This window comes from Mauremys mutica, chromosome 25 (genome assembly GCF_020497125.1).
Source record: "Mauremys mutica isolate MM-2020 ecotype Southern chromosome 25, ASM2049712v1, whole genome shotgun sequence".
In the NCBI taxonomy this organism is placed as follows: domain Eukaryota; kingdom Metazoa; phylum Chordata; order Testudines; family Geoemydidae; genus Mauremys; species Mauremys mutica.
The window spans coordinates 7,136,163-7,164,043 of NC_059096.1; the positions used below are offsets into that span (position 1 = coordinate 7,136,163).

At 57.9% G+C, this 27,881-nt stretch overlaps 1 protein-coding gene across 2 annotated transcripts in view; it reads left to right on the plus strand.

Moving 5' to 3' along the window:
• The first annotated feature begins 414 nt into the window (after positions 1-414).
• Positions 415-27,881, plus strand: part of ITGA3 (integrin subunit alpha 3) — a 43,183-nt gene continuing 15,716 nt past the window's right edge. Inside the window, exons 1-7 of one of the 2 annotated variants that reach the window (XM_044999616.1) lie at positions 415-828; positions 19,007-19,134; positions 19,737-19,819; positions 24,843-25,086; positions 25,650-25,733; positions 26,733-26,940; positions 27,618-27,811. In XM_044999616.1, coding sequence (XP_044855551.1) covers positions 608-828; positions 19,007-19,134; positions 19,737-19,819; positions 24,843-25,086; positions 25,650-25,733; positions 26,733-26,940; positions 27,618-27,811 — 1,162 coding nt within the window. In that variant the 5' untranslated portion in view covers positions 415-607. The remainder of the gene's footprint in view (positions 829-19,006; positions 19,135-19,736; positions 19,820-24,842; positions 25,087-25,649; positions 25,734-26,732; positions 26,941-27,617; positions 27,812-27,881) is intronic. The other variant, XM_044999617.1, reaches the window with a different exon arrangement.

Here is a 27,881-nt window from a genome sequence, read left to right on the forward strand (position 1 = left end):
CGTTCAAATAATTCTGCATCATCCGGCTCTCGCCACGTGCCACTCGCCACAAAGCCCAGCCACAGCAGAGCTGAACTAACCGCACGGGCGACTTCCTTTTTTCCGTGGCTGGTGGCCGAGGGCCGGATCCGGCGAGCCCTGACTCCGGCTGAGAGTTGGCACTGGCGCCTGAGGGCTCTGCTCCCTGGGCCAGGCGTCCCTCCAGGTGGTGGGATGGAGCTGGAGGCGCTCGCGAGGACCACCCAGGGCTGGAAGTTTGTGTCCAACTTCTTTAAACGCGGCAAATCCGCCTGCAAAGCATGGCCGGGTGGTGGGGGGGGGAGGACCAGCCCCCCCCGAATAGGAACCAGCGCCCCTCCCCCAAGTGACACGGCCCCTTTAAGAATGAAACTCTTTGCACGCTGCGATTGTTTCTGTTCCCCGGAAGAAAAGGGCCGAGCCGCCCCGCGCAAGGTGGGGAGGAGGCAGCTCGCTCGCTCGCTCCTCCCCCGCTCGTGCAGGCTGGAGCCCGGGGAAATCGCGCATCCCCCAGCGCAGCGCAGCGCAGCGCAGGGGCTTTGCTGGGGAGACCAGACCTTGCCCCGGGCCTGGCCGGGACCAGCCCATCATGGCTCCTGGGGGATTCCAGCTTCGCCGCAGCAACAGGGCCGGCCCCGGGCCCCGGCTGGTGCGGCTCTGCCTGCTCTGGGGCGCGCTCTGCAGCCCGGGCGGCGCCGGCTTCAACCTGGACACCAGATTCCTGGTCCTGAAGCGGGGTGGGACCGACGGCAGCTTCTTCGGCTTCTCGGTGGCGCTGCACCACCAGACGGACGGGCAGGAGCGATACCTGTGAGTGCCGGGGCGGCAAAGCGGCCCCGATCCCAGCTCCTGGGGGGACCCCCCCGCCCCGCGCAAAGCTGCGCTTAGGGGAGAGGCGGGAGGTTGGGGGGCGCCCCCCCCTTCGCCGCCAGGGATCAGTGCGGAGGGTTTGCATTCGAGCCGCTGCCGTGGTGGGTGCAGCCCAGCTCTGGCTTTGCTTTGGGGCGGGGGGGGGGAGGGGGGACTGTGAACTTGAAATCTCTGCTGAAAGGGGATCCGATGCTTTTCTGCGGGGGAGGGGGGAGAGTGAGGGGATGCCAACGTTGTAACTGGAGCAATAATCACACACACACACACACACACACACACGCCATTGACACCCCCCCCCCTTCTCCAGCCTGTGGTGCAAATCCTGCAAATAGGGATGGGAGGTGGGGGCTAACTGGACTCACTCCTCCTTGAAATCCCTGGGTCATCCTACATAAAGTTTTCACACCTGGGTAAGGTTTGCAGGATCAGCTGTAGCTAGCTGGCGAGGGGGGGGGGGGCTGCAGGGGCTCCCTGGCGACCAGCTGCAGATGCTGACTGTGTTCTTGTGGGGTGCAGTCAGTTCTGCCCCCCCAAAAGCTTTCCCAGGCATCAGGCAATGAGCGGGAGCGGAGGTTCAGCGTGCACCCAGAAGGGGGTGAATCAGAGCTCTCCGGCTAATCTTGGCACGTTACCCTTCTAAGCCAGGCTGCCATAGGAGCAGCCCTGGGCCTTTAGCGTCTTCATCCCTGATCCCTGGGAAGAGGGAGGGTGGATACAGCTTTTGAATGGTTTCCTCTGTGGTCCTTGCGCTGGAGTGCGACTGCGGAGCCAGGAACCCTGAAAGATCCCCGCCAGCGCCTCTGGAGATGTTTGAATGGGTGAGAGGCTGGTGGCGAGGGGAGGAAAATTCCCAGGGACCTGTTGAACATTCCTGCGATTCTTTACTAAACCCTTGCAAAAGAGCTTTTCAGTCAGTGGATTCTCTCTTGATTAACTAGCTTCCTCCCTCGCCCTGGACCCCCCAGCTCTCTCCGAGAGCTGTTTCATGCTCTCAAAGGCCCGATTCCCTTATCCACCCCTGTGTAAATCAGGGCTGGCGCCTTTAGAAGCTGAGAGCCGAGGGAGAATCCAACGGTGGTGTTTTTGTCCAGTCGTGGCAGCTTGATTGCCCTGCACCCATAGGTGCTGGAACTGGGGGTGCTAGTGATGTGGCTTCCGTTATATACAGGGTTTACAGTTTGGTTCCATGGCTCGAGGACACCCCCCCTCCCCCCGTACAAACTGTTCCAGCGCCCCGGCCTGCACCTTGGGGGTGGGTTTCACCTTCCTCTGCAGTGTGTGGGCGAGGGTCGCTTGGGGTAGACCTCACCTCATCAGTTCCCCGCCGTTGCGGGGGCCTCGGGCGCTGGTGCCCCTCGGACCTTCCTAATCTCTGCCTGTGGCACATACTGCTCTAGGCTCCTGTGTGCTGCAGTACTTTGGTCTAACTTCAGTTGTTGGGTTCGGGGCGTGGGTGCTGGGTGGTGGGGGCCTGTGATGGGTTAGGCTAGATGATCCGGTCAGGTCCCCTCTGCCCTTGAACTCTCCTGGTGGCCTTATGCTGTCATCGACACCGGTGCAAAACGCGCCCCTGATTCCGTAGCGTCGCCGGCTCATTTTGCACCAGTGTCGATGTCCGCAGGAGATGCGGGGCAGCGAGGCATCGGGTTCCCCCGGCTTTTGAAGTTGGGAGCCAGCTGAAGGGTCTCTTTTCCCTTGCACCGAGCGAGGATCGGGTGCCCCGCAGAGACCTCTCACTGCAACAGCTGCATGGGCTGCAGGCATCTGCTGCGCATTCCAAAGATTCATTGGAAATGCTCTTGATGAAGTGTGGGATTTTTTTTAAATTTTTTTAAAAGGGGGAGTGAAATGGTTCTGTCTCTCTCCAGAACAGCTGCTAGGGAGGAGGAGTGCAGGCACTGGGGGCTCTGTGCTGGGAAACAGTGACTGACAAAGTGTGTTGGGGAAGCCTGGTGATCGCTGGGATCTACCCCGCTTGGGAGGGGTTGTTAGAGAGGAAGGATGGCCCAGTGGTTAGGGCCCTCGCCTATGCCTTGGGAGAGGCGGATTCAATTCCCTGCTCCACCACAGACTTGTCCGGGTGGCGCTGGGTGAGTCAGTGTGGTCTAGATCCTCAAAGGTATTTAGTCACCTCGCGAAGGCCAAGATCCACAACAGAGCCTCTCTGTTCTCGGGACACTATCCCTGCCCTGCCTCACCAGGGTGCTGGGAGAAGAACTCCATTAAGGACTGTGAGGGGGGCCAGGTGAGTACGGATAAACAGCTAAAAGCCCAGGGGGATCGAGGCCGGAGCTAAAATAAAGACTCTCTCGCGAGGTTCTTCTCTGCCTCTGTCCTCCTAGGCGTCCATGTGCTGACCTCGATTCCAACACCCCACGCTTGAAAATCCTCAGCCACACCCAAACCTTGGCGACTCGGGCCTTTGGGAGGATAAAGTGATGCTCTGAAGCCGGCTTCGGAAGCAGCCCCCTTTACGTGTGAGGATTTGGAAGCCTTCTCCATGGTCTGCTCCTGGAAGGTCCCCCGGGAGTGGGTGCTGAGGGCTTTACAAGGACGGAGTTGTCGTAACTGGGGCTCTCCGGAGAAAGGCAGCAAAGAAAAGTCCGAAGGGCAACAACTGCTTTTGCAAGCCTGACCCTGGGGCTGAGCTTTTCTGTCTCACCTGTGTTAGCTTTGGGATAACAAGACTGAGCACGCTGAGGGCTAAAGGTCCTGCTGGGGCTGCAGAAGGGGCCAGGGGTGGCTCTTTGCACCCCATCTGCTGCACTGCACAACTGGCGAGGTGTTTGTGGGTTTGTGTGAGTGCAGGCTGCTTTCCTGTGGCGCATCCTGTGTCGACCACGCTCTACTGGCCTAGACGTGCTGGTTGTCTGACAGGAGCACGCTTCCCCTTTTATGTGAAGAAGAGAATTGACTACCTGGGTCCTCTTCCCTGGTGCTTGGATACAGACAGACCCTGGGGGTCTCTCTGGCTCCCAGCCTGCACTGCCCAGTGGCACCACAGAGGGTCTTCTGAAATCCTGGCTTGGATTCAGCGGTCATGGAAAGGACAGCTGGTTCTGCTGCTGTTGGTGCTGGGCTGCCAGGAGAGCAGCGTGACAAAGATGAGAGAGGATGGCTCAGTGGGGAGGGCGCACTGGCTATCTGAACCATTAAGGAGTTGGATTTTCAAGTCAGCTCATCATGTGCATACCAGGAATATGCAATCACTATGCCAGATCAGACCAGTGGTCCACCTAGTCCAGTAACCTGTCTCTGACCATGGTTAGCACCTGCTGCTTCAGAGGATGAAACAGTATAATGGATAATGATGGAACAACCTGTCCATAGGGGAAGTTTCTTCCTGACCCCTGTCAATTTGCAGCCAACTTATGCCTTGAAGCATGAGTATTATGGCTCTGATCCAGCAAAACACTTAAACACATGTATGCTTCTTAGCTCAATTCATGTCAACGAGACAACTCGCGTTACTTAACGTTTCACATGTGTTTTAAGTGGCTTGCTGGACTGGGGCCTATACCAAGATGTGCTTTCATCCACTTTCATTTTATCTTTTAAATTTCATCTGCTGTCCTCTTTTCCTTTTGTTGGGGAAGAGGGAAAGTAGAACTGACAGGCGTTATCTGCACCAGTCGTTATTTTCGACACTGCTGTCGTGTCTATTCTGTTCCCACATTAAATAGCTCTCAGGGAAAATTTTCCAAAGCACCCAAGTAGCTTGGGAGCTAATTTGAACAGTGGCATTGGTGTTTAGGAGTCTGATTTTCACTGACCGTGTAAATGCAGCAGTAAGCTCCCTTTTGAAAGGGACTTTCATAGGTTCCAAGGCCAGTACAGACCATTGTGATTATTGGCTGACCTCCTCTGTAGCGCAGGTCAGAGAACTTCCCAAAATAATTCCTACAGCAGGTCTTTGAGAAAAACATCCAATCTGGAGAATCTACCATGGCCGACCCTTGGTAAGTTGTTCCAATGGCTAATTGCTCTCACTTAAATTCAGACTGGAAAGAAGGCTACATTTTTATCTATTTCAGCTTCCAGCCACTGGGTGTGTGGTACCTTTCTCTGTGGGAGTGCAGAGCCCGTTATTAAACGTTTGTTCCCCAAGGGCCGAAGTCACTGCAGGCACTCTGGAAAATGTTACCTTTCACCTTGTCAGTCTTTTCTTTGATCAGTTCAGCTGCCCATCGCTGGACCTCTTTGGTTTCTAAGTGGTCTTGTGGTTAAAGCCCTGGGCTGGCATCCAGGACTCCTCGGCAGCTGGGTGACCCTAGGTAACTCCCTTCTGCCCGTGTTTTCAAGCGTGTTCACCAAGTCTGGTTGCGTCCACTTCTGGGCACCCGCTCTGAGGCATTTAAGGGCTCGATTTCCAGAGGTGCTGAGCAGTCCCCATTGCAGCTGAAGCCAACGGGAGCTCCAGGAGCTGAGCCGCTCTGGAGATCAGGCCTTAAGCATCCCAAGCTGAGTGCCCAGAGGTAAGAGGCCCTTGTTTCCCCAGCTGTGAGATGCGTCAAGTTTTAAACAAGAGGCAGTTCAGATAGAGTCGATGACAGGAGCATCAGAGGGAGCCCGGTGTCTCTGGCCCCGTGCCGGATTGCAACCTCGCCATCTGCCTTGAGGAAGGGGTGCCAGGTAGCTGCCCGCAGCAGAGAGCCCATTGGGACTCCAAGGGTGTCTCTAGGCTGCCCCAAAGGGGGCGTTCGGAACTTGGGTTAGTTAACTCGGGTTCACGTTGCCGTGAAGACGCAGCAGCTCGGGTTCAACCCCAGCCTCCCCTTGAGGCTTGAACTTGAGCCGCTAACCTGAGTTAAGAGCTGAGTTGCCCTGCCGTCTTCTCTGCTGTTTAAACCCCATTTAAGAACACGGTGCCAATGCAGCCTGAAAGTCTCCATCCCTCCCCGGCTCAGGATGGGCGGTAAATTCCTCTGCCCCTTTCTATACAGCTGCTTATGCCCACCAAGGGCCTGGCCAGCTACGCTGGCCAATGAGTAGAAGTGGGTGGCGCCTGGGCCCTTCCAACCCTTCCCCGGTGGATAGTCTTCTCCCACGGTTGAGGTCATGATCTGACCGGCGAGTTGGCGTCCTTGGGCTTTGCAGAGCTGATCTAGGCGTTCGGTATCAGGGAACTGCTGTGAGAGATTCCACTTTCTCCACAGCTGGACTGGAAATGCACATCTGGATCCCACCTCGAGAGCAGAGTGAGGACACCTCGTTTGCAGGTGCCCTCCCTGTGCCTGCCCAGAGCGGGGGGTGGCTCAGTGACCCTGAACACGCCTCAGGCCCTGCCCTGAAATACTAGATTGGGCGGCAGCCAGGGTAGGTCCCTCCCTGTGCCCAACTGCATCAGGCAGCGGGGGGGTTGCTCCTGTGAGAGCTAGAGGCCAGTAATGTGCTGGGGAGGGCCTGTCTCTCAGGGAATGCACATCTGGGAATGCTCTCTTGGCATTCCTGGTGCTCAAGGCAATGACAGCCTATGCAGGGGAGAGACTCCCTGTCTGTGGCGGACGCTTGGCTGGTATTCGGAAGGTGCATTGGCTCCGTTACTCCAAAGATGTGAGAAATTAGGCCTATGGATTTGGGGGAGGGGGGGAATCCAGGAATAGCCCAATTGATCCATCCCAGCCTCTCCAACACCGGAGGCTACACAGGAAGGTGCCCCAAAGAAACCACAAAGCCTAGCATGCCTGGCCTGTGCAAAGCTAGACAGTGCGTGGGGGTGGGGAATTCCTGCCTGACTCCATGCCCGGAAGCATGAGGATTGACACCCAATTTAATAGTAGCTGTGGAGTTCTTTGGTCCGGTCCGTCTAGAGAGACAATGTAGCCCAGTGGGTAAGAGGGTGGGGTGGAGGAGACCTGGCTCTGCTGAGAGACATGAGACAACCCATTTGTCCTCTCTGTGCCTCTGCCCTCCCCCCTCTGTCCTTGACCATGGGGTGTCTCAGAATGGCCACCCAGAAGTGGAAGCAACCAGGTGGTGAGCTCTTTGAGGCCATCTCGCTCTCTCTGGCTCTGTATGGCACCTGGTACGCTGGGGCCCCGCTGTCTGCTGGATACTGTCATGTAAATAATAAAAATGAGCACGGGGACGCAGTGTCTGGTCGTCGCAGAGATGTTCTTTTTTTGTATCTGCAGTAGCAGCAATTGTTTAATTTTTCCGGAACTGCCTCCCTCCCCCCCCCTCACTCCTCCAAAGAGACTTTTGCTAATTCAGGAAATGCTTTTACAAGCCTTTTGCAAATAGCCAGTATTCGTGCAGCTGTCAGTCAGGAACTGCCATTTCTCACTCTCCTTCTGCCCCCGCCCATCTGTTCTTGGGCTGGAGCCCTTCCTAAAATCACCAGGTGCTTAAAAAGCTGCCCAGCGCCTGCCTTCCAGCCATCTCCTGGCTCGCTGGCAGGCCAGTAATGCGTCCTTTCCAGTAATTACAAAGCCTATAAACTGATCCATTCTCTTTATCGTTGCTCTGGGATAGTGACAGGGGATTGTGAGCTTCAAGGAAGATGCTTTTCCTTTTAAAGGCGCGTGGATCCATTTGTTTCTTTAACGGGATCAATGGTAAAAAGCCCCACGTAAAGCTCTGCAATATAGGGACGGGTCTGCTCCAGCGTTCAGGGAGGAGGAAGAGAGTGCGTGTTGGGGATGAGGGGGTTGGTCTGGACTTACTATCTGGACAGTGGATAAGGGAGGAAAATAATTGAGGAGCTAAAATGCCAACTCTGAGTAACGCAGCCCTGGACTGCTCAGGGTGCTGTGATGACGGGGGTCAGAAGGGTGATAGCTACAGAGTCCTAATGCACACGGATGGTGAGACTAAGGCCCGGTCTACGCTAGGAAAATTAGGTGGTCTTAACTACAGCGCTCAGGGGTGTGAACAATCCACAGCCCTGAGCGGTGTAGTTAAGCCAACCTAAGTCGCTGTGTAGACATCGCTAGGTTAGAACATAGGAATGGCCCTACTGGGTCAGACTTCTGGCCCAATGTCCTGTCCTCCAACAGTGGCCAATGCCAGGTGCCCCAGAGGGAATGAACAGAACAGGGGATCATCAAGTGATCCATTCCCTGTCGCTCATTCCCAGCTACTGGCAAACAGAGGCTAGGGACACCATCCCTGCCCATCCTGGCTAATAGCCACTGATGGACCTGTCCTCCAGGAACTTCTCTACGTTGATGGAAGTGGGCCACTGTGGCATTTTTAAGTGTAGACAAGCCCTTAGAAAGTGACAGGAGGGCAGACGCGAAGCGGAGAAAACGAACCAGGATGCAGGTGAATCACGCAAGGTTCTGGCTGGGTTCCGCTAAGCAACATTCATCCCAGCCGTGGGGGTGGGGATCGTGGGAGAGCGGCCGGGATGGATCTGGAAGGACTGCGGCTGCTTGTAAATCCAAACGGAAGGAAAAACTTGTGTGCGCGCGTGAAGTTTTGTGTTGGTTTGGCAGCTCTGCGGGGCAGAGCCCCCCTGCATATTTGCTCAGCAAGGCCCCGATCCTGACGGGGTGCTGGGCCCAAGTCAAGACCCCTGGATCTGAACCCAGGCAAAATTTGGGGGACGTCTGTATCCAAGCTGATGTAGGGCCTTGTCACTCTCATTTTAGATAACCGCGTTTTCTCCCTCTCTCCCTCCTGTCCGTCACTCTCCTTCCCACTCCCTCTGGCCTTCGGCGCAAACTGGCAAGTGAGGCTCTCCCGGGTGACGGATGAGCTGCTGCTCTGGGGTCTGGCAGCCGCGGAGCAGCTGCTGCGTGGGAGCCTGGCTCTCCAGCCTGCCCCTTGGGGATACATGGCGCAGCCGACCCCTCTGCCTCCTGGCCCTGCGCGGGCAGGTCTGTCGCGTCCTGGGAGTCTAAGGGCAGCTGAGCGCCGTTTGATGGACAGGCACTAAAGATAAAGGAGCTCGGCGTGGGGCTGCCTCCCGTTCCTGCTCTGTGTCCTTGGCAAAGGGGAGCTGTTGAGACGCGCCGCGTGGGTCTGTCGTCGCCTGGACCCGGGAGGGCAGAGTCCAGAATAGCTGGAGGCCCCTTGGAATCAGGACTGAAAATAGCCCAGGTGGCTGCTAGGGCAGCGGCATCGGGGCCTCTTGCCTGGGGCTGGCAGGGATTCTTGGGCCCCCTGCCCCGTTGTGCACTCAGCCCCGTGGTTTCCTGCCGGTCGGCTTGCACGGAGCTGAGGCTGTGCGAGGTGCTTCCTGGCACCGGTCTGCCCAGGACACCAGGGTTTGCTTTGCTCTGGCTTGTGCGTGGAGGGTGACAGCGGCACAGTGCCGGGACTGTGTCACGGTCTCCACTTCCTCTTCCCCCGCCAGGCCTGGGCTCTTGGCAGGTGGGAAGATGCTGGGCTAGCACCCCAGAGGAGCTGGAGCCGATAAGGGGAGAGAGAGCAAGACCAGTTAAAGCACAGATCAGGCCAAATCCCAGCTGGGTCCCCAGTCATTCTGAGTGAATACAGCACTGGCCCCAAATGTAGTGCGGCATAGCACCATGCTGGCTAAAGAAGCTGCCAGGTCCCACCCCAGAGATGGCTGCATCTTGGTGGCGGGATTGCTGTTTGGGGTGAAAGGTGCTCTAGGGCTATAAGATCTGCGCATTAGCAGGGAGGGCTCGGTCCCTTGGGTGGAGGTGGCTTGCTTTGCTGAGAGCCCACAGCCGTCTGGCCGCGGAGAGCCGGGCCCCGTGTCCAGCCCATTGTCCGCTGGCACAGCCGGCACGATCCACCCCCCTTTGGCTTCTCCGATGCTCACGTGCTCCTGGCTCGTCTGGCGCTCCCGCCGCTGTCAGGTATTTGGGATTTTTTTTTTGTAGCCAGGAGCTATGGGGAACGTCAGCGGTTGAAGCGTGTGCTGGCCTGCCAGGCAGGCAGGGACAGCACCCAGCCCGTGCCTTGAGCGAGAGATGGGAGAGGATTCCAGGGGCTGGGGCCAGATGGGAGCCTCTCTGCCTGCTTCCCCTCCCCACCGGGCTCCCCTCCCCCAGCCAGGGCCCGTGGGGGAGTCACCGTACCAGCCGACACTGGATCCAGGGCAGGGAGTGGCAGGGGGGCTGGGGTGGGGGCCAACTTCTGGCATTCCTGCCTGCTCCCTTCCCCTTGCTTCCAGCCTGCTGAAGCCCTGCCTGCTTCAGGGTGTGGGCAACTCCCCATCTCCCCTCTCCACAGGTCGGCAAATCCTTCTGCAGCCTCCTCCAATGGGGGCCTTCCCCCTGGAGGATTATCCCCCGCCTGAGGGATCTGTGTTTACCCTGACAAAACCACCAGCTCCGTCTGCCCTGACGTCCCTGCGCCCCTCGGCGCTGGAGGGATTCCCAGCCGTGTCACTCCCCCGGGAAAGCAGCTCACGCAGGAATCCTGCCCGCTTTAGGTGGGCTGTTAATTCCTGGGGAGCAGGGATCCGGGGGCGGGGGTCCATAACCGAAACACACTTTCCTTCCCCTTCCCACCCCAAATATCGGAGGCTTTTTGGAACGGTTGGATCTGTCTCCAAACTCTTCAGTGAGTCCCGCACCTCACCGCCCTGGAATAGAACCCAGGCGTCCTGGCTCTGTCCCGACTGCTCCGGCCACTAGACCCCCCTCCCCTCCCACAGCCAGGAACAGAACCCAGCTCTCCTGGCTCGTAGTCAAACGAAACCCCGAACTCTGACCGTGGGGCCCAGAGGTTGAAGGGGGCTCTCTCCTCTCTCCTACATCAGGGCGCGTCACCTGCGTACGTTTCCCCACCGTCCCCTTCCTCTGCACCCCCGCGCTGCAGCTGAGGCGTCCCCGTTCCCGGAAGGAGACCTACAAACTTCTGGGGCCGGGGCAGGTGGGAAGGCAAAGCTTTAACCACCCGGCCTAAGGAAAGGCGGCTGGATTTTCCCCGAACGTCCTCACCAGCGACCCTGCCGGGGCCAGAGGGGAAGACCATCTCCAGGCCTCCCTTGGCAGGGAGCAGGCTGAGGCTGGAAGGGGTAGTGGGGGCGTACTGTCCGCCTCCACCCCCAAAGTGCGCTCTGAGGGGTGCGAGTGCGGCTGAGGAAACCTCCCCTTCCTCCCAACGCTGGTGAGCATCGCAGAACCCAGCCTCTGTCGTCCAGGGCTCAGCCCCTTGTCCTGCGTCTGGGCTGCAGCGCTGCGGCGGCAGGTGGCCTAGCAGGAGGGGAAGCCGGCCTCTGAGCGGCAAGGGGCTATTTCTCTCTCCTGAAGGCCGTGCAGCAGTGGCAAGGATCAGGCGGTTCCTCCCACTGCCAGCGTCCCGGTGGGCCGGGGGATGTGTTTATAATGGGGAGAGGAGTGAGCGATGGCCCTGCCGCGGGGAGGAATGTGCTCGCTCCACGCCGGGCGATTCACGTGGCTTTAATGCTAGATTCTCCCCCCCCCCCCGCCCGAGCCAGGACCACCCACTTCGGGGTACGAGGGGAAGTCAGTCCCTGCCTTTGCGCAGCCTGGAGATTCCTCCTCACTCGCTTCCCCCGCCCCCCCTTCTGTGGGGGGCGGGATTTGTTCTCTGTGACCTTTTGCGGTTTATGCGGGAGCCTCCGTCCTGGGCCAGGCCCCCCCCGTGCTAGGTGCTGTACAAAAAGCCAGCCTGTCCCCCGAGGAGCCAACGCCAGAGGTGGCTGAAGCCAGATCGAGGAGCACAAGGAAACAATGGGTCAGTTGCAGTCAGTGGTCTCGGATCACCCTGCTGCCTAGGTTACCTCTGCCTTGCTCCACGAATGGACCCCCCCAGCTCCACCCTGGCCCCCTGCTCCTGGGGCTGGGAGGCGGTCCGCGGGCATTCAGTTGCGTCTTCCTCTGGGAGAAGATGAAGAGGCTCTTCTGAGGTAGGGTGACCAGACAGCAAGTGTGAGAAATCGGGACGTGTGTGTGTGTGTGGGGTGGGGGTAATAGGCACCTATATAAGACAAAGCCCCAAATATCAGGGTTGTCCCTATAAAATTGGGACATGTGGTCACCCTATTCTGAGATATTTCTAGGGCCTCCATCAAATTATCCAGCTTTCCCAGAATATCAGGGTTGGAGGGGACCTCAGGAGTTCATCTAGTCCAACCCCCTGCTCAAAGCAGGACCAACCCCAACTAAATCAGGAGCAGGGCAGGGCAAAGCCGGTATCATCCCCCCATTTCACAGATGGGAGCTGAGGACAGAGAGACCGAGTAACTTGCCCAAGGTCAAACTGGGTGTCTGTGCACGAGCAGGGAATTGACGCCAGGCCTCCTGAGTCCCAGGCTAGTGCTCTAACCACTGGACCACCCTTCCCTCTTCAGTCGCTTTCGGTTGAGGGTTAGTTTAATCCCTATTTCTGCAGCTCACCTCATCCCCCCAACTCCACCCTTGCCACCTTCTCCTGGGCACGGGCTCAATTGGCATTGGATCTAGTCCCTGCTCTGGAGACCCTGTCTTCTCTGCTCCCCCCGCATCCTGGGGATCCTACACCACCTCCTTCTTGGTCTCAGCTGCCTGGGAGTCGTTGTTGTCCTTTGCCATGTGCGGGTGGATGAGCCCGGGGAGGAAGGGATTTGCTTTATCTTGCCCTGCCAGATGTGCGCCTGCAAGTTCCTGCACGGATGGTGCCCATCCCCTCTGACATCACGGCCGCTGCTTTCTAAGCCCTGCGGCTCCTCCTGCTGCTGAACGCCCCGCCATCTGCATGTGGTGATGATGTTAATGTCTTCGGTGCCCCGGCGTGGGGCTAGTGGTTAGGACCCTGCACTCTTGGGTTCTGCTTTTGCCTCTGGGAGGGGCCGTTGTCTAGTGGTTAGAGCGGGGGACTCCAGGACCCTGGGATCTAGTCCCAGCTCCGCCACTGACTGGTTGTGCGGCCTTGGGTGAGTCCTTTCCCCCTCTCTGTGCCTCTGTTTCCCTTTCGGTAAAATGAGGATAATAGTGGTTTACCTCCCACGGAGGAGGGGCGTGTGTGAAGCTGGCGGCAAAGGAGATCCTGGCCTGGAAGGAGCTGGAGATGGACAAAGGGCCCTGTCACCTCCCCTGCGTGCTCAGCTGCCACCTCCCATCTCGCCTCTTGCCCAGCGGCTGAGGGGCCGATCTCCAAGCAGATGTGCTGTTAACTAATGATGAGGCTGCGGCCCGGCTCCTCTCTCCGTGCCGAGGGCTTGGCCCGGCTCCAGGGCTTTATTTGAACCGCTCGCTCCTGGCTTAGCTGGCACCCGGCAGCCTCTTCGGCCCGGCTCCGCCGAGCAGCTGCCTCGGAGCCGGCAGGAGGGGCCCCCTGACTCCTGCAGGCTGAGTCCCGCTCTAGGGGGCAGCTGGCATGTGAGATGGCTCCCCCCAGGCCTCGGGGGATGAAGGTTCTGCCTGGGCCCCTGGCCCAGGTACTTTGGCCCAGTCACTTTCCAAGACTGCCGCCTGCCTTCCCGGAAACCCCACCCCTCCGCCTCCCACGGGCAAAGCCTCACGCAGGGCAGGGTCCAGGCTAGGGCGACCAGATGTCCCAATTTTGGGGTCTTTTTTTCTTATATAGGCTCCTATTACCCCCCCCCCCATCCCGATTTTTTTCACATTTGCTGTCTGGTCACCCTAGTCCAGGCTGGGGGGGCGGAGAAGAAGCAGAGGGACCTAGTTCAAACCAGTTAGACCTTGAGTATGCGGGTGAGACCCAACAGCCTGACCCCCGGGGACGAATTCGCGGTAGTAACTCAGAACCCGCCCCGTCGAGTCTTTCCAATGGCCAGTGATGGCACATTGGCTGCTAGCGGTCGTGGATGGCCTGGATACCATTGTAAGCAACTTCAGCACACCGTCCCCGCCGTAAACGTATCCAGCTCGGCCTCGAAACAAGTTAGGTTGTTTTTGCTCCCACGGTTCCCCTTGAAAGGCTGTTCCAGAGCTTCACTCCTCTGATCCTCAGAAACCTTGGTCTAATTTTAAGCCTAAACTTATTGATGGCCGGTTTGTATCCATTTGTTCTTGTGCCAGCCGTGGCCCTTAACTTAAATAACTCCTCTCTCTCCCTGGTGTTTATCCCTCTGATGTATTTATAGAGAGCGATCGGATCCCTTGCAGCCCGTGTGTTATGCCAAGCTCCGTAAGTCTCCTCTCGTAAGGCCGGTTCTCCGCTCCTCCAATGGCCCTAGTAGCCGTTCTCTGCAGCTGTTCACCTTTCGTGCCCGAGTGGTTTCTCGGGAAATCTGTCCTCAATGCTTGTTTCCCCAGCATGTCTCACCCCAACCCGCCTGTTCAGCCCTCTCCCCTGAGCCTGACTCCCCGGGAGCCATTAATCCCAGCTGCAGTGTGGGCGGGTTCATATGGACACTGGCCCAGCTCGGGTTGGACTGAGAACCCCCAAACTCCTCTCACCCAAGAGCCGTCTGACGGGAGCAGCCGGCAGTCGCTACCAATGCGGGCTCTGTGGGAAGTGGGGGCGGAGAGAGGTTCCAGGGGCCGCTCCCCTGGTCTGAAGCCCCCTGCCATGCCATCGCTAATGTTTCCATCTCTCGGTGCTCTCTCCCTGCTGTGGTGTTTGGCTGGGGCCAGGAAGCCACCAGGCCAGGTCGCTAGAAAGGTCTCTGATGACACACGCTGACTTGTCTTGCTCTCAAACCTGGGCGCCTCTGTGCTCTCAGCTGCTCGTAGGCGAGGCTCCCGGGCACGCGATGGCATCGGGCAGCAGCCCAGGCTGTGAGAGCGGCAGGAACACGGCTGGCTGGCATGTGGACGTGCATCTGCTGGGGGAAGCGATGGGTCGTTTAACCCTTTGTAGCTGGGGCTAGAGCTCTTCGCCCTGAATGGCTGCGTGTTTCCTGTAATCGCCAAGAGCATAGGGCATATGGACTCTTGTCCTGCCGGGAGGGATGATCTCTGCTTGCCCGCCGCTGGCCGGTGGCACGGTCCGCGTTCCCTGCCTGAGATAGATGCATCGTGGGCCTGCCTCATGGCTGTTGATTCAGAATCACCCTGCTCTGCCTGAGCTTGCAAAGTTTAGTTCTGGGTCTGAAATTCACCTTTGGCAGGGGTGGGTGATTCAGGCCCATCCCGAATTCCTCCCACGGTACCTCGCTCTCGTGGGGGAGCCACCTCAGCACCCTGCCAGCCCCTTCCCAGGCGCAGGTACTAAATATTTGCGCTAAAGTACCCGGCATGGGGAAAATCAAGCAAGATCCGCTCTAAGAGCCTGTGCCCAGGTGCATCTTGGAACAAATTTATTATGGACTCAGAACTGGTCAATTTCCCCTGCAGCTGGTGTGCTGGGCACATTCCTTAAATGGCTCTGTGCTGCTGAGCTGAAAAGATGCCGTTGCCCCTGCCCCCCCCTTGCCTTTGCACTCCGGTTGGCATGAGGCCCTGGCACAGGGAAGCTGACTCACTCCCCTCTGACCCTGGCATCCTGTGTGTGTGAAGCTGGAAGTGGAGTGACTTGTCAGGAAAGCATTTCCCCTCCTGAGCCGTGGGCACCTGAGTCACTCGATAAGCAGGCCGCTGCTATCTGCCTGCGCCTTCCGGCGAGTCCGCGGCCCCGTACATGCCGGGACTCGTGCAGGAGAGGGATCGGCAGGTGGGTGAGCAGGGGAAGATCTCACCTCTTCCATCTCAGGCGGCCGGCTCGGCTGCACCCCCTGCTGCTCCAGTGCAGAGTCCGACTCGGCCTGGCTGCTTTCCACCCTTGCCGTCCCAGCGCTCTGGGAAGGTTTAAATTTATCCCGCAGATGTGGGGGTCTAATCCGGACTCTGCCGCAGCCTCCCTGTGGGACCGTGGACAAGTCACTTAATCTCTCTGGCTTCTTTCCCATTCCTCCAGCAGGGTGGGTCTGAGACCCTTCTCGGCCGTGTCCCAATATCTCCCAGCCCCCTTGGCTCCCAGCCCCCTTCCTCTCTTGTGTTCCCCTCCCCCACCAGCAGCTCTTTCTCCGTCTGTCTCTCATTTGGCTCAGGCTGGTATGAGGTAGAGCTCGCCGGGTAGATGCTGGCGAAATCGCAGCTGTGGGGTAAGGAGAGACAGATCTACCTGGGGCAGCACCGGTGGTGCAGAGCCAGGGTGTAACTGAAAGACACACGCACACGTATCTGGGATATAAAGGGCCGTACGTCGCCAGCACCCGTGCAAATAGAACTGAACGGAGAGGAAGATCAGGGCCCTAGCCTAGGACTTGGGAGACCCACATTCCTGCTCCATCACAGACTTGGGCCCAGATCCTCAAAGGCATTTCAGCTCCTAACATCCGTTAGCCTCCCCAGGCCTCAGTTCTCACCTGAAAAACAACAGCGGTGCCCGGCCTCCCTGGAGTGTCATGAGGGTACATACAGAGACGATGGTGAAGTGCAGATGCTGTGGTACCGGGACCCATCTAAGTACCTTAGACAGACAGGTAGAATTTTAATAACTACCCTCCCTCCACCCCCAGGCTGCCATCCCTGGCATGGGGTTGGAGTAGATGAGTGTGCTGTGACAGGCGGGCGACGGGCGAGGCCTGTGGGCCACTTCCTTATAGCAGTACAATACTCGCCACCATGGTCCAGGGAGTTGTTCTTGGTTTACTGGTTGTGGGTTGACCAGGCCATGTGTGAACGGGGTCCCTACCACCGAAGTGTCAAGGTAGCGGCTTGTTGAGCTTCTTGAGGGCGGCTCCTGCTGTTTGATCCTAACAGCTGTTACGTCCCCAGATGCTACGGTGATGGGCACAGAGCACACATTTAAACACAATGGCGGCTCGACTCCCAAACGTTGCTGGCTGGAGACCCCTTCTCTGCTATGGCCAGGGCAGGGGGCACTGCTGTGTTCCCACAATCCTTATTCCCTGTCAACTGGAGTTTGCGATCAGAAGAGGAGTCTGTCCCCGTTTATACAGCAGACACGGGTTCTACTCCAGATTCTGCCACAGACTCCCGGGGAGACCGAAGGCAAGTCACTTAATCGCGCTGTGCCTCAGTTTCCCCATATCTGCGTCGGTCTAGTAATATTTCCCTACCTTGCAGAGGGGGCTGTGAGGATAGATCCATCTGGATTTGGGCAATGCTCCCATTCCACTGATATGGAGTTAGCTGGACAGAGAGAGAGAAATTCCCCTGGTCTTGGCTGGACCGGAGAAGATGGGAGTCGGATCTAATCCCCACTTGGTTTTGGGCTTGCAAACGCAGAGTGAGATTCTGCAGAAGCCAAGCCACCGTGGGATTCTTTGCATAGCCTTTTGCTCTCCATCCAGCTTCCGGGCCAGGCTGTGTGGTCTTCCCACCTTCCTCCGAGGTGGTGGAACGTTGCTGGACCCTCTGGAGAAGCGAACTGTAGAAGGAGCCTACTTCTGCGGAAGAATGTAAATAAAGCCGCAGCTGAAGTGGTTGAACATTGAGGGGTCTGTAAATTTCCTAGCAGTGCGGTCTCTCCCTGCCCTAAACGGGGCCAGATTAACCTTTTGTGGGCCCGGTGCCAAATATATTTGTGGGCCCCCATGGGGGCAATGGAGCATGGCGTGGGGGGGTCGGTCCCTGGAGCGAGGGGCCGGCCAGGGGCCTGGTATGGCAGGGGCGGCCCCGCTCCACCCAGCCCAGTGCGAGGGCACTGGTTTTTGCCAGACGGACAATGTGCTGCCCGCCCCTGTGCTGCCAGCATGCCCCTTCCTGTCAGGGTGGGCCTGTCCCGCACCACACAGCTGCCCCATCCAACACCCCCCCAACTCCCTATGGCCAGAGCCCCCCCAAACCCTCCCACACCTGCCCAGCGCCCCCCTGCCCACAGCCCCACATCCCAGCCTGGTGGGATGAGATGTGTGCTTTGGCTTCTGGTGGCTGGATGCCACCTGCCGTCTCACTCCTCGGGGGGGGGGGCAGGAATCCAAATGGGACCAAATCTCGGCATCTTCCCTCCCTGATGCCTCGTCCCTCTAAATCACATGCAGTCTCCTAATGGGGAGACATTGAGTGGTGGGGGGCAGATAATTTTGTAATGGTGACACCCAGCAGCCTCCCCTAGTGGAGCTGCTAGGAACCGCTTGCCCCGATCTGCTCCTTGAGGAGGAGGATGGTGCGAGGAAGGTTGGCGTTTTGGGGCGTAGCTCCCTGTCCTGCATGAAGACATCTCGGTGAGGCGACGAGGGGCCGGCCGAAGTGTTGTCAGGTGCACAGCCGGCGGGAAGGGAGGCATTAGCTGCAGTGAATTAATATTGAGATGGGCTCTTCAGCACCCTCCCCCCCACGCGCGCACACGTAAATAATATGTATCCATGGCAATATAGCTGCCTGCTGCTGCTCCCGCCGAAACAGGGAACGAGTGAAATTATGTAAACGGATCTCGAGTGTAATAGTAATCTCAGCGCTCAGTGACAGACAGTCCGACTGACACTGGAGCAGTGGGATTCGGGGGATGAACCCTCGGTGATAGACAGTCTGACACTAGAGCAATGTGGTCAAGGAACAAGCCCTCGGTGACATACAGTCTGACTGGCAATGAGGTTTGGGGAGCGAGACCTCGATGACGGACAGTCCGACTGACAGTGGGACAATCGGGCTCGGGGGGTGAACACTCAGTGGCAGACGGTCTGACTGACACAGAGATGAGCTGTTGACAGGAGAATGCCCAGCTGATCCTGGGGCAGAGCAGGCTGGTTGGCCCGTTGCCGCTCCGGCTGCATTCAGGAATAGCTCCTGCGGTGCTGGTCCCGGGGGGAAAGGCCAGCGCGGGCTTTGGCCTGGATTGCTTTGGGGCCTGCCTGCAGAGACTCCAGTCTGCCTGCTGCAGCCACTGCCAGCACGGCCTTGTGACAAACCGCTCTCCCGTTGGTGAGCAGCTGCGTTCCCTCCAGGCCTGTCTCTAGCTAGGTGTTTGTACAGGCCGCGCCCAATCTCGGTTAGGGCCTTCTGGCGCTACCGTAACAAGAGTGACAGGGGTCCGAGCCCCCTTGTAAGCTTCTTGCCCGTTATGCGGCATTGCTGTGTGCTGTTCAGCAGCAGCTACGTTCCACCCCAGAGGTGGCTGCATTTTGCTGATGAGTGAAGTTGATTCTCGTTTTGCTGCCTCTGTGTGTGTGTGGGGGGGGAGAGGGGTTGAAAGGAAGAATTTAATGCTTCCAAAGTACTGTGAGATCTCAGTGGGGGGGACGGCCGCTCCAGGGAGGGTGCAGAGCACCAGGCTCACAAGCGTAAATGCTGAGTAGATTCCCAGGCCCCTGAGCTCCTTTGCTGCCTTGTGTCTTTGGCAGGCTGCTGACCGGCGCGCCCCAGGACGTGGCGCCTGGGACGGAGAATGCCACGCGGACGGGGGCCGTGTACTCCTGCCCCCTGAGTGTCTCCACGAATGACTGCGAGCGAGTGGACATCGAGGAGAAGAGTATGCGAGCGCTTCTCAGCTCCCTGTGCCCCACCCAGGGAAACCCACCCCCAGCCGGCCTAGCAGCTTGGGAAGTGGGGGTTAAATACCACCCGTCTGGGGTGATGCTCCCGCTCCAGGGACGTTGCTGTCTTCAGACTTCTGTCTCTCTGCTGGCTGATGGGGGAGCCACAGGGTGCAGGGAGGGTCCTGTTAACCATCTAAGAGCTGAACCCAAGCTGGAAGGGAGGAAAGAACGACCCCTTTCTCACTGCATACATGCCCCCTTCTCCACCCCACTGCTCTGCCAGTGCTCCCCCAGCCCTGCCCCATGGTAGCATGCTCTCCTGGGCAGGCAGCCCCATCCTTTCCCAGTCCTGGGCTTCTCCTATGCACTGTCCCATGCTCTCTATGAAGTTCAGCCCCTGCGGTGACTCACTCATGGCAATGACATGCTGCAGAGGGCTGGGGGACTCCAGCCCTGCCCGGGAGGGTCTCTTGCTGGAGGGGTCCATGCCCTGGTTGCATTATTCGAGGGCTGGTGCATGAGCGGGGCAGGTGGCTACACATTCTCGTGTGGTCACTGCTCTTGCGTCATTGTCTCCTTTGCTTCGTGTGCCCAGGTGAACCACGGAAGAACATCATTGAGGACATGTGGCTGGGGGTGACCATCGCTAGCCAGAGACAGCCCTCGGGGAGAGTGCTGGTGAGTGCGGCCTGCTGGGATGCCTTGAGGGGTTTGGTGGGGAGAGCTTTCGAGAGCTTGAGCATCACACCTAGGACATGATTCACCATTGCACGTGCCTTGCACAGCCTTTACATCAATGCAGAGCAAATACAAAATGAGAGGGAGGGGAGCGTAGCCTAGTGTTTAGAGCAGGGGACCCCAGGCCTGTTTCTCCACTTCTGGCCTCGGTGTCAGACTTGACACCCATGCAAAGTGGGTGGGAAATGCCCCCAGGTCACTCCCTTGTGGTACTTTGCATGGGTGTGTAACCAGCAAGACGTGGTGCACAGCGGTGGGGAGTCCTGGATTCTATTCCTGACCCGATCTTGACTATGGGCAAATCATTTACCTCAGTTTGCCCATCTGTAAAATGGGACTAATGATACTGACTGCCCCTCACGGGTTGAATTAATGAATGGATGAGGAGGGGCTGCAGAAGAGCAATATAATGGAGCAGGTCACAGCTGCAATTAAACTTAGTATAGAGGTGCAGCCTGTGGAGACTACAAGTCCCAGCATGCAAGGCTCCAACTTGCTCTGGAGGGCCTTCTGCATGGAGCATTGCATGCTGGGATTTGTAGGCTCTGTGGGCAGCGCCCCTGAATTAAAGATGAAGGCAGTTACCCTTTAGTTGCAGAGGTGTAGCTCTCGCTAGGGTTTGAAACCATGCAACTGCTTCCCTTTCTCTGCACCACTCTGTCCACCCCTCCCTCGCCATCTCGTCGGCTTCACCCCGAAAAGACCCCGTCGTGGCGCATGGTCTCCAGTCGTTCCTTTTCGCTGGGCTTCCGCCGAGCGAGGGTCTGGTTTCCAGATTGCAGTGGCAGCCTGGAGAAAACCAAACCAGTGCAACAGCCTTGGTGCCAGCAGCTCAGCCCGTGGCCGCCGGCTGAGGCTGCGTGGGAAAGAACGTGAAACAATCCAGAACTGAAAGGGGAAGGCAGCCCCCGGGGGATTCAGCAGAGCCGAGCAGGGCTTAACCGTTGCCTGCTGCAGTTCTGCCGAGTTCTCTCTGGTCTGTCTCTGTGAGATCCATGGCCCATCACGGGGATAACTGGGCTCTGCGGGAATCTGTGGGTCTGGCTCTCCGTTGCCCAGTTGTTTATACCAGGCAGAGGGTTTCACAGTCCGATCTGTGGTAACATCTGCCCTGTGTAGTTAGCGTTTGAGGCGCAGGGCGATGGAGAATCAACCCCATAGGTGCCTATAGAGCCCAGTTACCTCGGCGATGGATCACTCACTTGCTCTCCGATGCCTTTGCTGGCAGGGGTCCCAGGCCGCTCCTGAGCTCGCGCTTCCGGTTCGAAACGCCATCTCAGTGGCTCAGGCAGGGGGGCCAGACCTGGAGAGGTCAGGGGAGGCTAGCGACCCCGCAATGGAAATATTGTGGGGGCTCCCCCTGACTCCTCCTATCCCTCTGCCCCTAGCCTATTTGCCGGAAGCTCCCCACCACCACCTCTGCGCCCCCTTTCCCCAGGGATTCTAGTTCCAGACCCATCTGCCTTTTCTAAAGCACATTTGCGGCTGGCGTCACCATCCTGGGGGCTGATGTCTGTGCCGTATCCACAGGGGGCCAAGTTCACCCCTGGCGTAATTCCGTGCGCTCCCCTGAAGGGAACTGAGCCTCGGGAGGGATCTGACCCAGAGCAGAGAGAGTGGAGCGTGGGCTTCACCCGCAGGCTCTGTGCCAACCCCTCCCTCGCCCCCCAGCAGGTGTGTAACTGGCAAGACATGGTGCACGACGGTGGGGAATCAGACCCCTGCAGTGGAGTGCATCAGGACTCCTGGGTTCTATTCCTGCCCTGATCTTGACGATGGTCAAATCACTTGCCTCAGTTTGCCCATCTGTAAAATAGGACTAATGATGTTCCGCATGTTCAGACTCCATGGTCCTTCCGTCCTTGGCTTTCCTGCTGCGGCTGCCATCCTCACAACTACACAGCCAATGCCCCCCCATGCTTGTCTTCATGCACATGAGCATGCCTAGGTACGCATGTACCCCAAGCTTTGCACGGTCATTAGCACCTATGCCATGCCCACTGGCATCCAACCCATTCCCCCTTGTACATGCACCCTTCGATACGCATGCATCCACTGGCATTGCTTCTAAGCAGTGGGCTGTCAGGGGCTATATGGACTGCTGCTCTGACCTGGAGTGGTAGGAGTGGGATATCGGGGGTATATGCACTGAGCACCCCAGCTTACATGCAAACACCCCTGCTCATGCCCACGTCTGTCCTTGCCCCCGGCGCCTCACCAGGCAGATCTTTGTCTGGTTCGTGGAGCTGCAGTTTCCATCTTCCCCCTCATCTGCAAATCCTAAAATTGGTTCAAAAGGCCTCAATTAAATTAGCTGGAAGGCAAGGCGGCACTTTGGGTAACAGGAGCTACATCCCCACAACTGTGATTGGGAGGGCCGGTCCCCGAGGGGCAGAACGGGGACGTCTGCGACTACTGGCGCTGAGCGAACAGCAGACAGTTCCACCCAGAATGTCCCCCAACCCCGCTGGCTCCTAGGGGGCTACGGCCAGGGAACAATCTCACGAGGTAGGAGAGGAAAGGAAGACTGGCCAGTGGTTAGGGCTTGGGAGACCAGGGGTCATGACCCTTCTCTGCCACAGACTGTTTGTGTGACCTTGGGCAAATCACTTAGCTTCTCAGGTCCTCATCTGGTTTGCTAATAGCGCTGCCCTAAGGATAAATAGACCAAAGGTGCTCAGATAACGCACTAATTGGGTCGTGTAAATAGGATCTCTGGAGACTGGTCCTGGCTGGATCTCTCACTCTGTGTAACAGTGCTTAGCTTAGCTCTGCCTTGAGTGCAGGGGACTGGACTAGAATCATAGAATCATAGAATTCAAGATCAGAAGGGACCATTATGATCATCTAGTCTTACCTCCTGCAAGATGCAGGCCACATAAGCCGATCCACCCACTCCTTAAGCAAGCGACCCCTGCCCCATGCTTCGGAGGAAGGCGAAAAACCTCCAGGGTCACTGCCAATCTACCCTGGAGGAAAATTCCTTCCCGACCCCAAATATGGCGGTCAGCTGAACCCCGAGCATGCGGGCAAGACTCTCCAGCCATACCCTCTGGAAAAAGGCTAACAATATCCTATCATTGACCCATTGTACTAATTACCAGTGTGGCACTTAATTGACCTATTGACTAAGCCCGTTATCCTATCATACCATCTCCTCCATAAACTTATCTAGCTTAATCTTAAAGTCATGGAGGTCCTTCGCCCCCACTGTTTCCTTCGGTAGGCTGTTCCAGAATTGCACTCCTCTGATGGTTAGAAACCTTCGTCTAATTTCAAGCCTAAATTTCCTGACTGACAATTTATATCCGTTTGTCCTCGTGTCCACATTAGCACTGAGCTGAAATAATTCCTCTCCTTCCCTGGTATTTATCCCTCTGATATATTTAAAGAGTGCAATCATATCTCCTCTTCTCCTTCTTTTGGTTAAGGAAAACAAACCGAGCTCCTCAAGTCTCCTTTCATACGACAGGCCTTCCATTCCTCGGATCATTCTAGTGGCCCTTCTTTGTACCCGTTCCAGTTTGAATTCATCCTTCTTAAACATGGGAGACCAAAACTGCACACAGTACTCCAAATGAGGTCTTACCAACGCCTTATATAACGGGACTAGCACCTCCTTATCTCTCCTAGAAATACCTCGCCTAATGCATCCCAAGACCGCATTAGCTTTTTTAACGGCCACATCACATTGCCTACTCATAGTCATCCTGCGATCAACCAGGACTCCGAGGTCCTTCTCCTCCTCCGTTACTTCCAACTGGTGCGTCCCCAGCTTATAACTAAAGTTCTTCTTAGTCATCCCTAAATGCATAACCTTACACTTCTCACTATTGAATTTCATCCTGTTACTAATACTCCAGTTTAGAAGACGGCTCAAGGTCCCTTCTGGGCCTACGAGTCTATGTCTTCGTCCGGCTGCGTGCAGGGCTTGAACCTGGAATCTAAACGGATGAGCCGGCACTGCTTGAGCACAACGGGCCACGCGGGGTTAGCACGGCTTCCCCTTCCCAGCCCAACGGAGAGGGGCAGAAGGGTAACGCAGCTTTTGCTTCTCCCCAGGATGCACTGGGCTGAATGAGGATAACGTCTGCCATTGCACTTCTTGTTCTGCTGCAGACCAGGCGCGACCGGGTCCCTGGCTGGGACCGTGGGAATACAAATAATAATAATAATAATACATTCATTAATTCCAAGGGCCTGGTGATTGCCATGCTCCAGGGCGCGTGCTGGTCGCCAGCGGGGATCAGGAAGGGATCCCACCTTGCCCCATGGTACAGCATTCCCGAGTCTCATGACTCAGGCCTTCTTCTGAGGTACTGGCCATTTGAAGAGATGGTGGCCTTGACCAGAGCGTCTGATTGGATATGGCAGGAGACAGGAGGAACCGTGGGTCTGATTTCTGGGGGCAGGACGCTGGAATAGGTGGGCCAGGGCTTTGGTTTGATTGGAGGCAGGGTATCAGGTTAGCCGTGCTGTTGGTTTGATCTGGTATAGTACAAAGTACGACACAGCAGAGGATGGACAAGTGCTCCAATCTGGTAGGGCAAGAGGTGGGGAACTGGAGAAGATGGACCTGGAGGGGCAAGAGGTGGGATATGGGGGTATATGGACTGCTGCTCTGACCAGGAGTGGCAGGACTGGGATACCGAGGTATATGGACTGCTGCTCTGCCGTGATCTGGTAGGAGGTGGGATATCAGGAGTATATGGACTGTCGCTCTCACCTGAAGTGGTTGGAAGTGGGATATCGGGAGTATACAGACCGGGAGTAGCAGGAATGGGATATCAGGGTACATGGACTGCTGCTCTCCCCTGATCTGGCAGGAGGTGGAATATCTGGGTATATGGACTAGTGTAGCTGGAGGTGGCTAGCTCTGGCCCATTGGCCTGACCCAGGATACCAAGCCCTGTGCGGGAGCCCCAGTGCTCGGCACTCACCCAGTTTGCTCCTGGCTCCCCAGGCCTGCGCTCACCGATACGCCAGGGTCCTGATGTCTGGCAACGAAGAGCAGCATCGCATGGTGGGGAAATGCTACGTCCGCGGCAATGACCTGCAGCTGGAGCTGGCTGATGACTGGCAGACCTACCACAACGAGATGTGCAACTCCAACACCGAGGAGACGGGCATGTGCCAGATGGGCACCAGCGGCGGCTTCACCGCCAACACCGTCTACTTTGGGGCGCCTGGCGCCTACAACTGGCAAGGTCCGTGCTGCCGCCGGCTGCTTTGGGTCCCCCGCCCCCACCCCGGCACTGCCCTTCCCCCAGCCCATCTGCCTGGACCAACACGGCCTCTCTGGGTACATCTACACCGCAAGGAAGACCCACGGCACGGCCGCGGCTGGCCCGGATCAACTGACTGGGGCCGCGGGGCTGTAAAATTGCAGTGGAGACGTGGACTCGGAGAGCCCGCAAGTGGGGAGGATCCCAGAGCCCTGGCTCCAGCCTGAGCTCAAACGTCTCCACTGCAGTTTCCCGCAGCCTGAGCCCGAGCTAGCTGATCCAGACTGAGACTCGGGTTTTTATCAGTGTAGACGTACCCTTGGTGTGGCCGCAGCTGCCCGAGGGATGCTCAGCTGGCCGCCCCACGAGTGTCGAGTGGCTCTGCTAGGGGCGGAGGGCTGGTGGGGAGGGAAAGGGGCAGGGATTGTGCCTGGGAGGCGGCACAGGTATACAGAGCGGGTGATGCTGGGGAGGGGGATGGAGAGAGATTCCTGCGCCACCTTCCTCTGGCTTGAACTATTCCGTGTTTCCCTCCCCGGCTGCAGGGACGAACTACGTGCTCCAGCGAGAAAGCTGGGACCTGGTCGACTTCTCCTACCCCAACCATAAGAACGGCAACATCTACATAGGTACCTTCCGCTGCGTCTGGAAGGGACGTTCCCCCCCTTGCCCTCCCCAAGTAACAACGCAGCGGGCGGGGATAGCGAAGGGCAGCCCTGCCACTGTCTCCCTACCGGACTCCATGGCAAGTCAGACAGCCGCTCTGTGCCTCAGTTTCCCCAGGTGTAAACTGGCTGTCTGGTTCCCTCCTTGTGCCTACGAGGGAGTTCCCATGCGTCTGTGAGTCACGCTGCTCAGGTCCAGCCTAGCGGGGTGCTTCGCCCATCGCTGTTAGCAGGTTGGGAGCCAAAGGGAATCCCAGTCCGATGCCCCTTTCCCCACAGACAGATGCTGAAATGGGAACTGGAACGGGGAAGGACCTTTAAAGCGTCCCTGACCCTCTGGGGCTGGCAGTGAAATCTCCCCCTGGGCCGGGAGGATGCTGGCGACGGTCTCTCTTGTGAGGGCATTTGCAGCCTCCGTGTCATGAGCTTGCTGGGCCTCAGTCCACTTCCCAGCATCCTCAGCGCCAAACCCACTGCTGCTAATTGTCCCCTTGGCTGTCAGCCTCAGGAGGGAGACCCAGGGCTGCCTGGACCAGAGACAGCTCATGCCTAGGGTGGGTCCCTCTGGGTCAGGGCTGGGGGGGCAGCTTGCCCTGCTGCTAAGCAGCTTACAAGTGCACTGGTGCATCAGCTGGCGGGGATCAGTCTGGTGCCTCTGACAAGCATGAAGAGCCTGATCTGAAGCCTGTTTAAGACTCAGGGGAATTTGGTGGCTCACACGACCGTGTCCCCACATGGCCCCATTCAGGTTTGGGGCCAGGGTTGGCATCAGTTCTTTGTCCATGCAAAGACTCACGCCCTGGGCAATGCAGCGGTCTGTAGCTGCTAGCTAGGGTCCGTCCCAGCTGTGCGTTTGCCTGGGATCCCCCCAACCCCCCCCACAGGTTGTGATTTCCCCCCTGCCCCCCAAGCGAGGGGCCCTGCAGCTCCCAAGGCCTGACGCCTGTCCCCACCACTCTCCAGGCTACACGGTCCAAGCCGCCAGCGCCGTCCTGCACCGGAACCAGGTGACCCTTGTCACTGGAGCTCCCCGCCACCAGCACGCGGGCGCCGTGTACCTGCTGACGAACGTCTCCCGCAACACCCTGGAGAGGAGCCTGGTGCTGCCTGGGGAGCAGGTGGGCTCCTACTTCGGGAGCGCCATCGCCCTGGCGGACCTCGATAACGATGGGTGAGCTCTGCAGGCCCGGGGAGAGGGGCGCCCCTGCGTGACGGAGACCTGCCTGGCGTTGAGATTCCATGGGCAGACCCTGGATCTCTGTAGCTTGGGGGGTGTCTCCATAGCTCATAGCTTGGGGGATCTCCATAGCTTTGAGGTGGGTCTCTGCAGCCCATAGCTGGGGGGGTTCTTCATAGCTTTGAGGGGGGCCCATAGCTTTGAGAAGGTCTCTGTAGCCCTTAGCTTGGGGGGGTGTCTCTGAAGCCTGTAGCTTTGAGGTGGGTCTCTGTAGCCCATAGCTGGTGGGGATCTCCATAGCTTTGAGGGGGGTGTCTGTAGCCCTTAGCTTTGAGGGATCTCCATAGCTTTGAGGTGGGTCTCTGTAGCCCTTAGCTTTGAGGTGGGTCTCTGTAGCCCTTAGCTTTGAAGGGGGCCCATAGCTTTGGGGGATCTCCATGGTCCATAGCTTTGAGGGGGTGTCTCTGAAGCCCATAGCTTTGAGGTGGGTCTCTGTAGCCCTTAGCTTGGGGGCATCTCCATAGCTTTGAGGAGGACCCATAGCTTTTGGGGGATCTCCATGGTCCATAGCTTTGTGGGAGGGTCTCCAGAGCACTGATCGGGTCTGACCCACCATCGTCGTTGTCCTTGGCCCCTGGCCCTGACCCTGCCCTTCCTGTCCCCGCCGGCAGGTGGCAGGACCTGGTGATTGGGGCCCCGTACTATTTTGAGCGGAAACATGAGGTGGGCGGCGCTGTCTACGTGTACATGAATGAGGCCGGCAGCTTCCAGATCCGGCCCAGCCTGGTTCTGAAGGGACCCAGCAACTCGGCCTTCGGCTTCGCCGTGGCCAGCATCGGGGACGTCAACCAGGACGGCTTCCAGGGTGCGTGGGGCTGCCCCTCCCACTCGGGGGGGCTTGTGATGGGAGACCTCGGGGCATACTGAGTATCCGG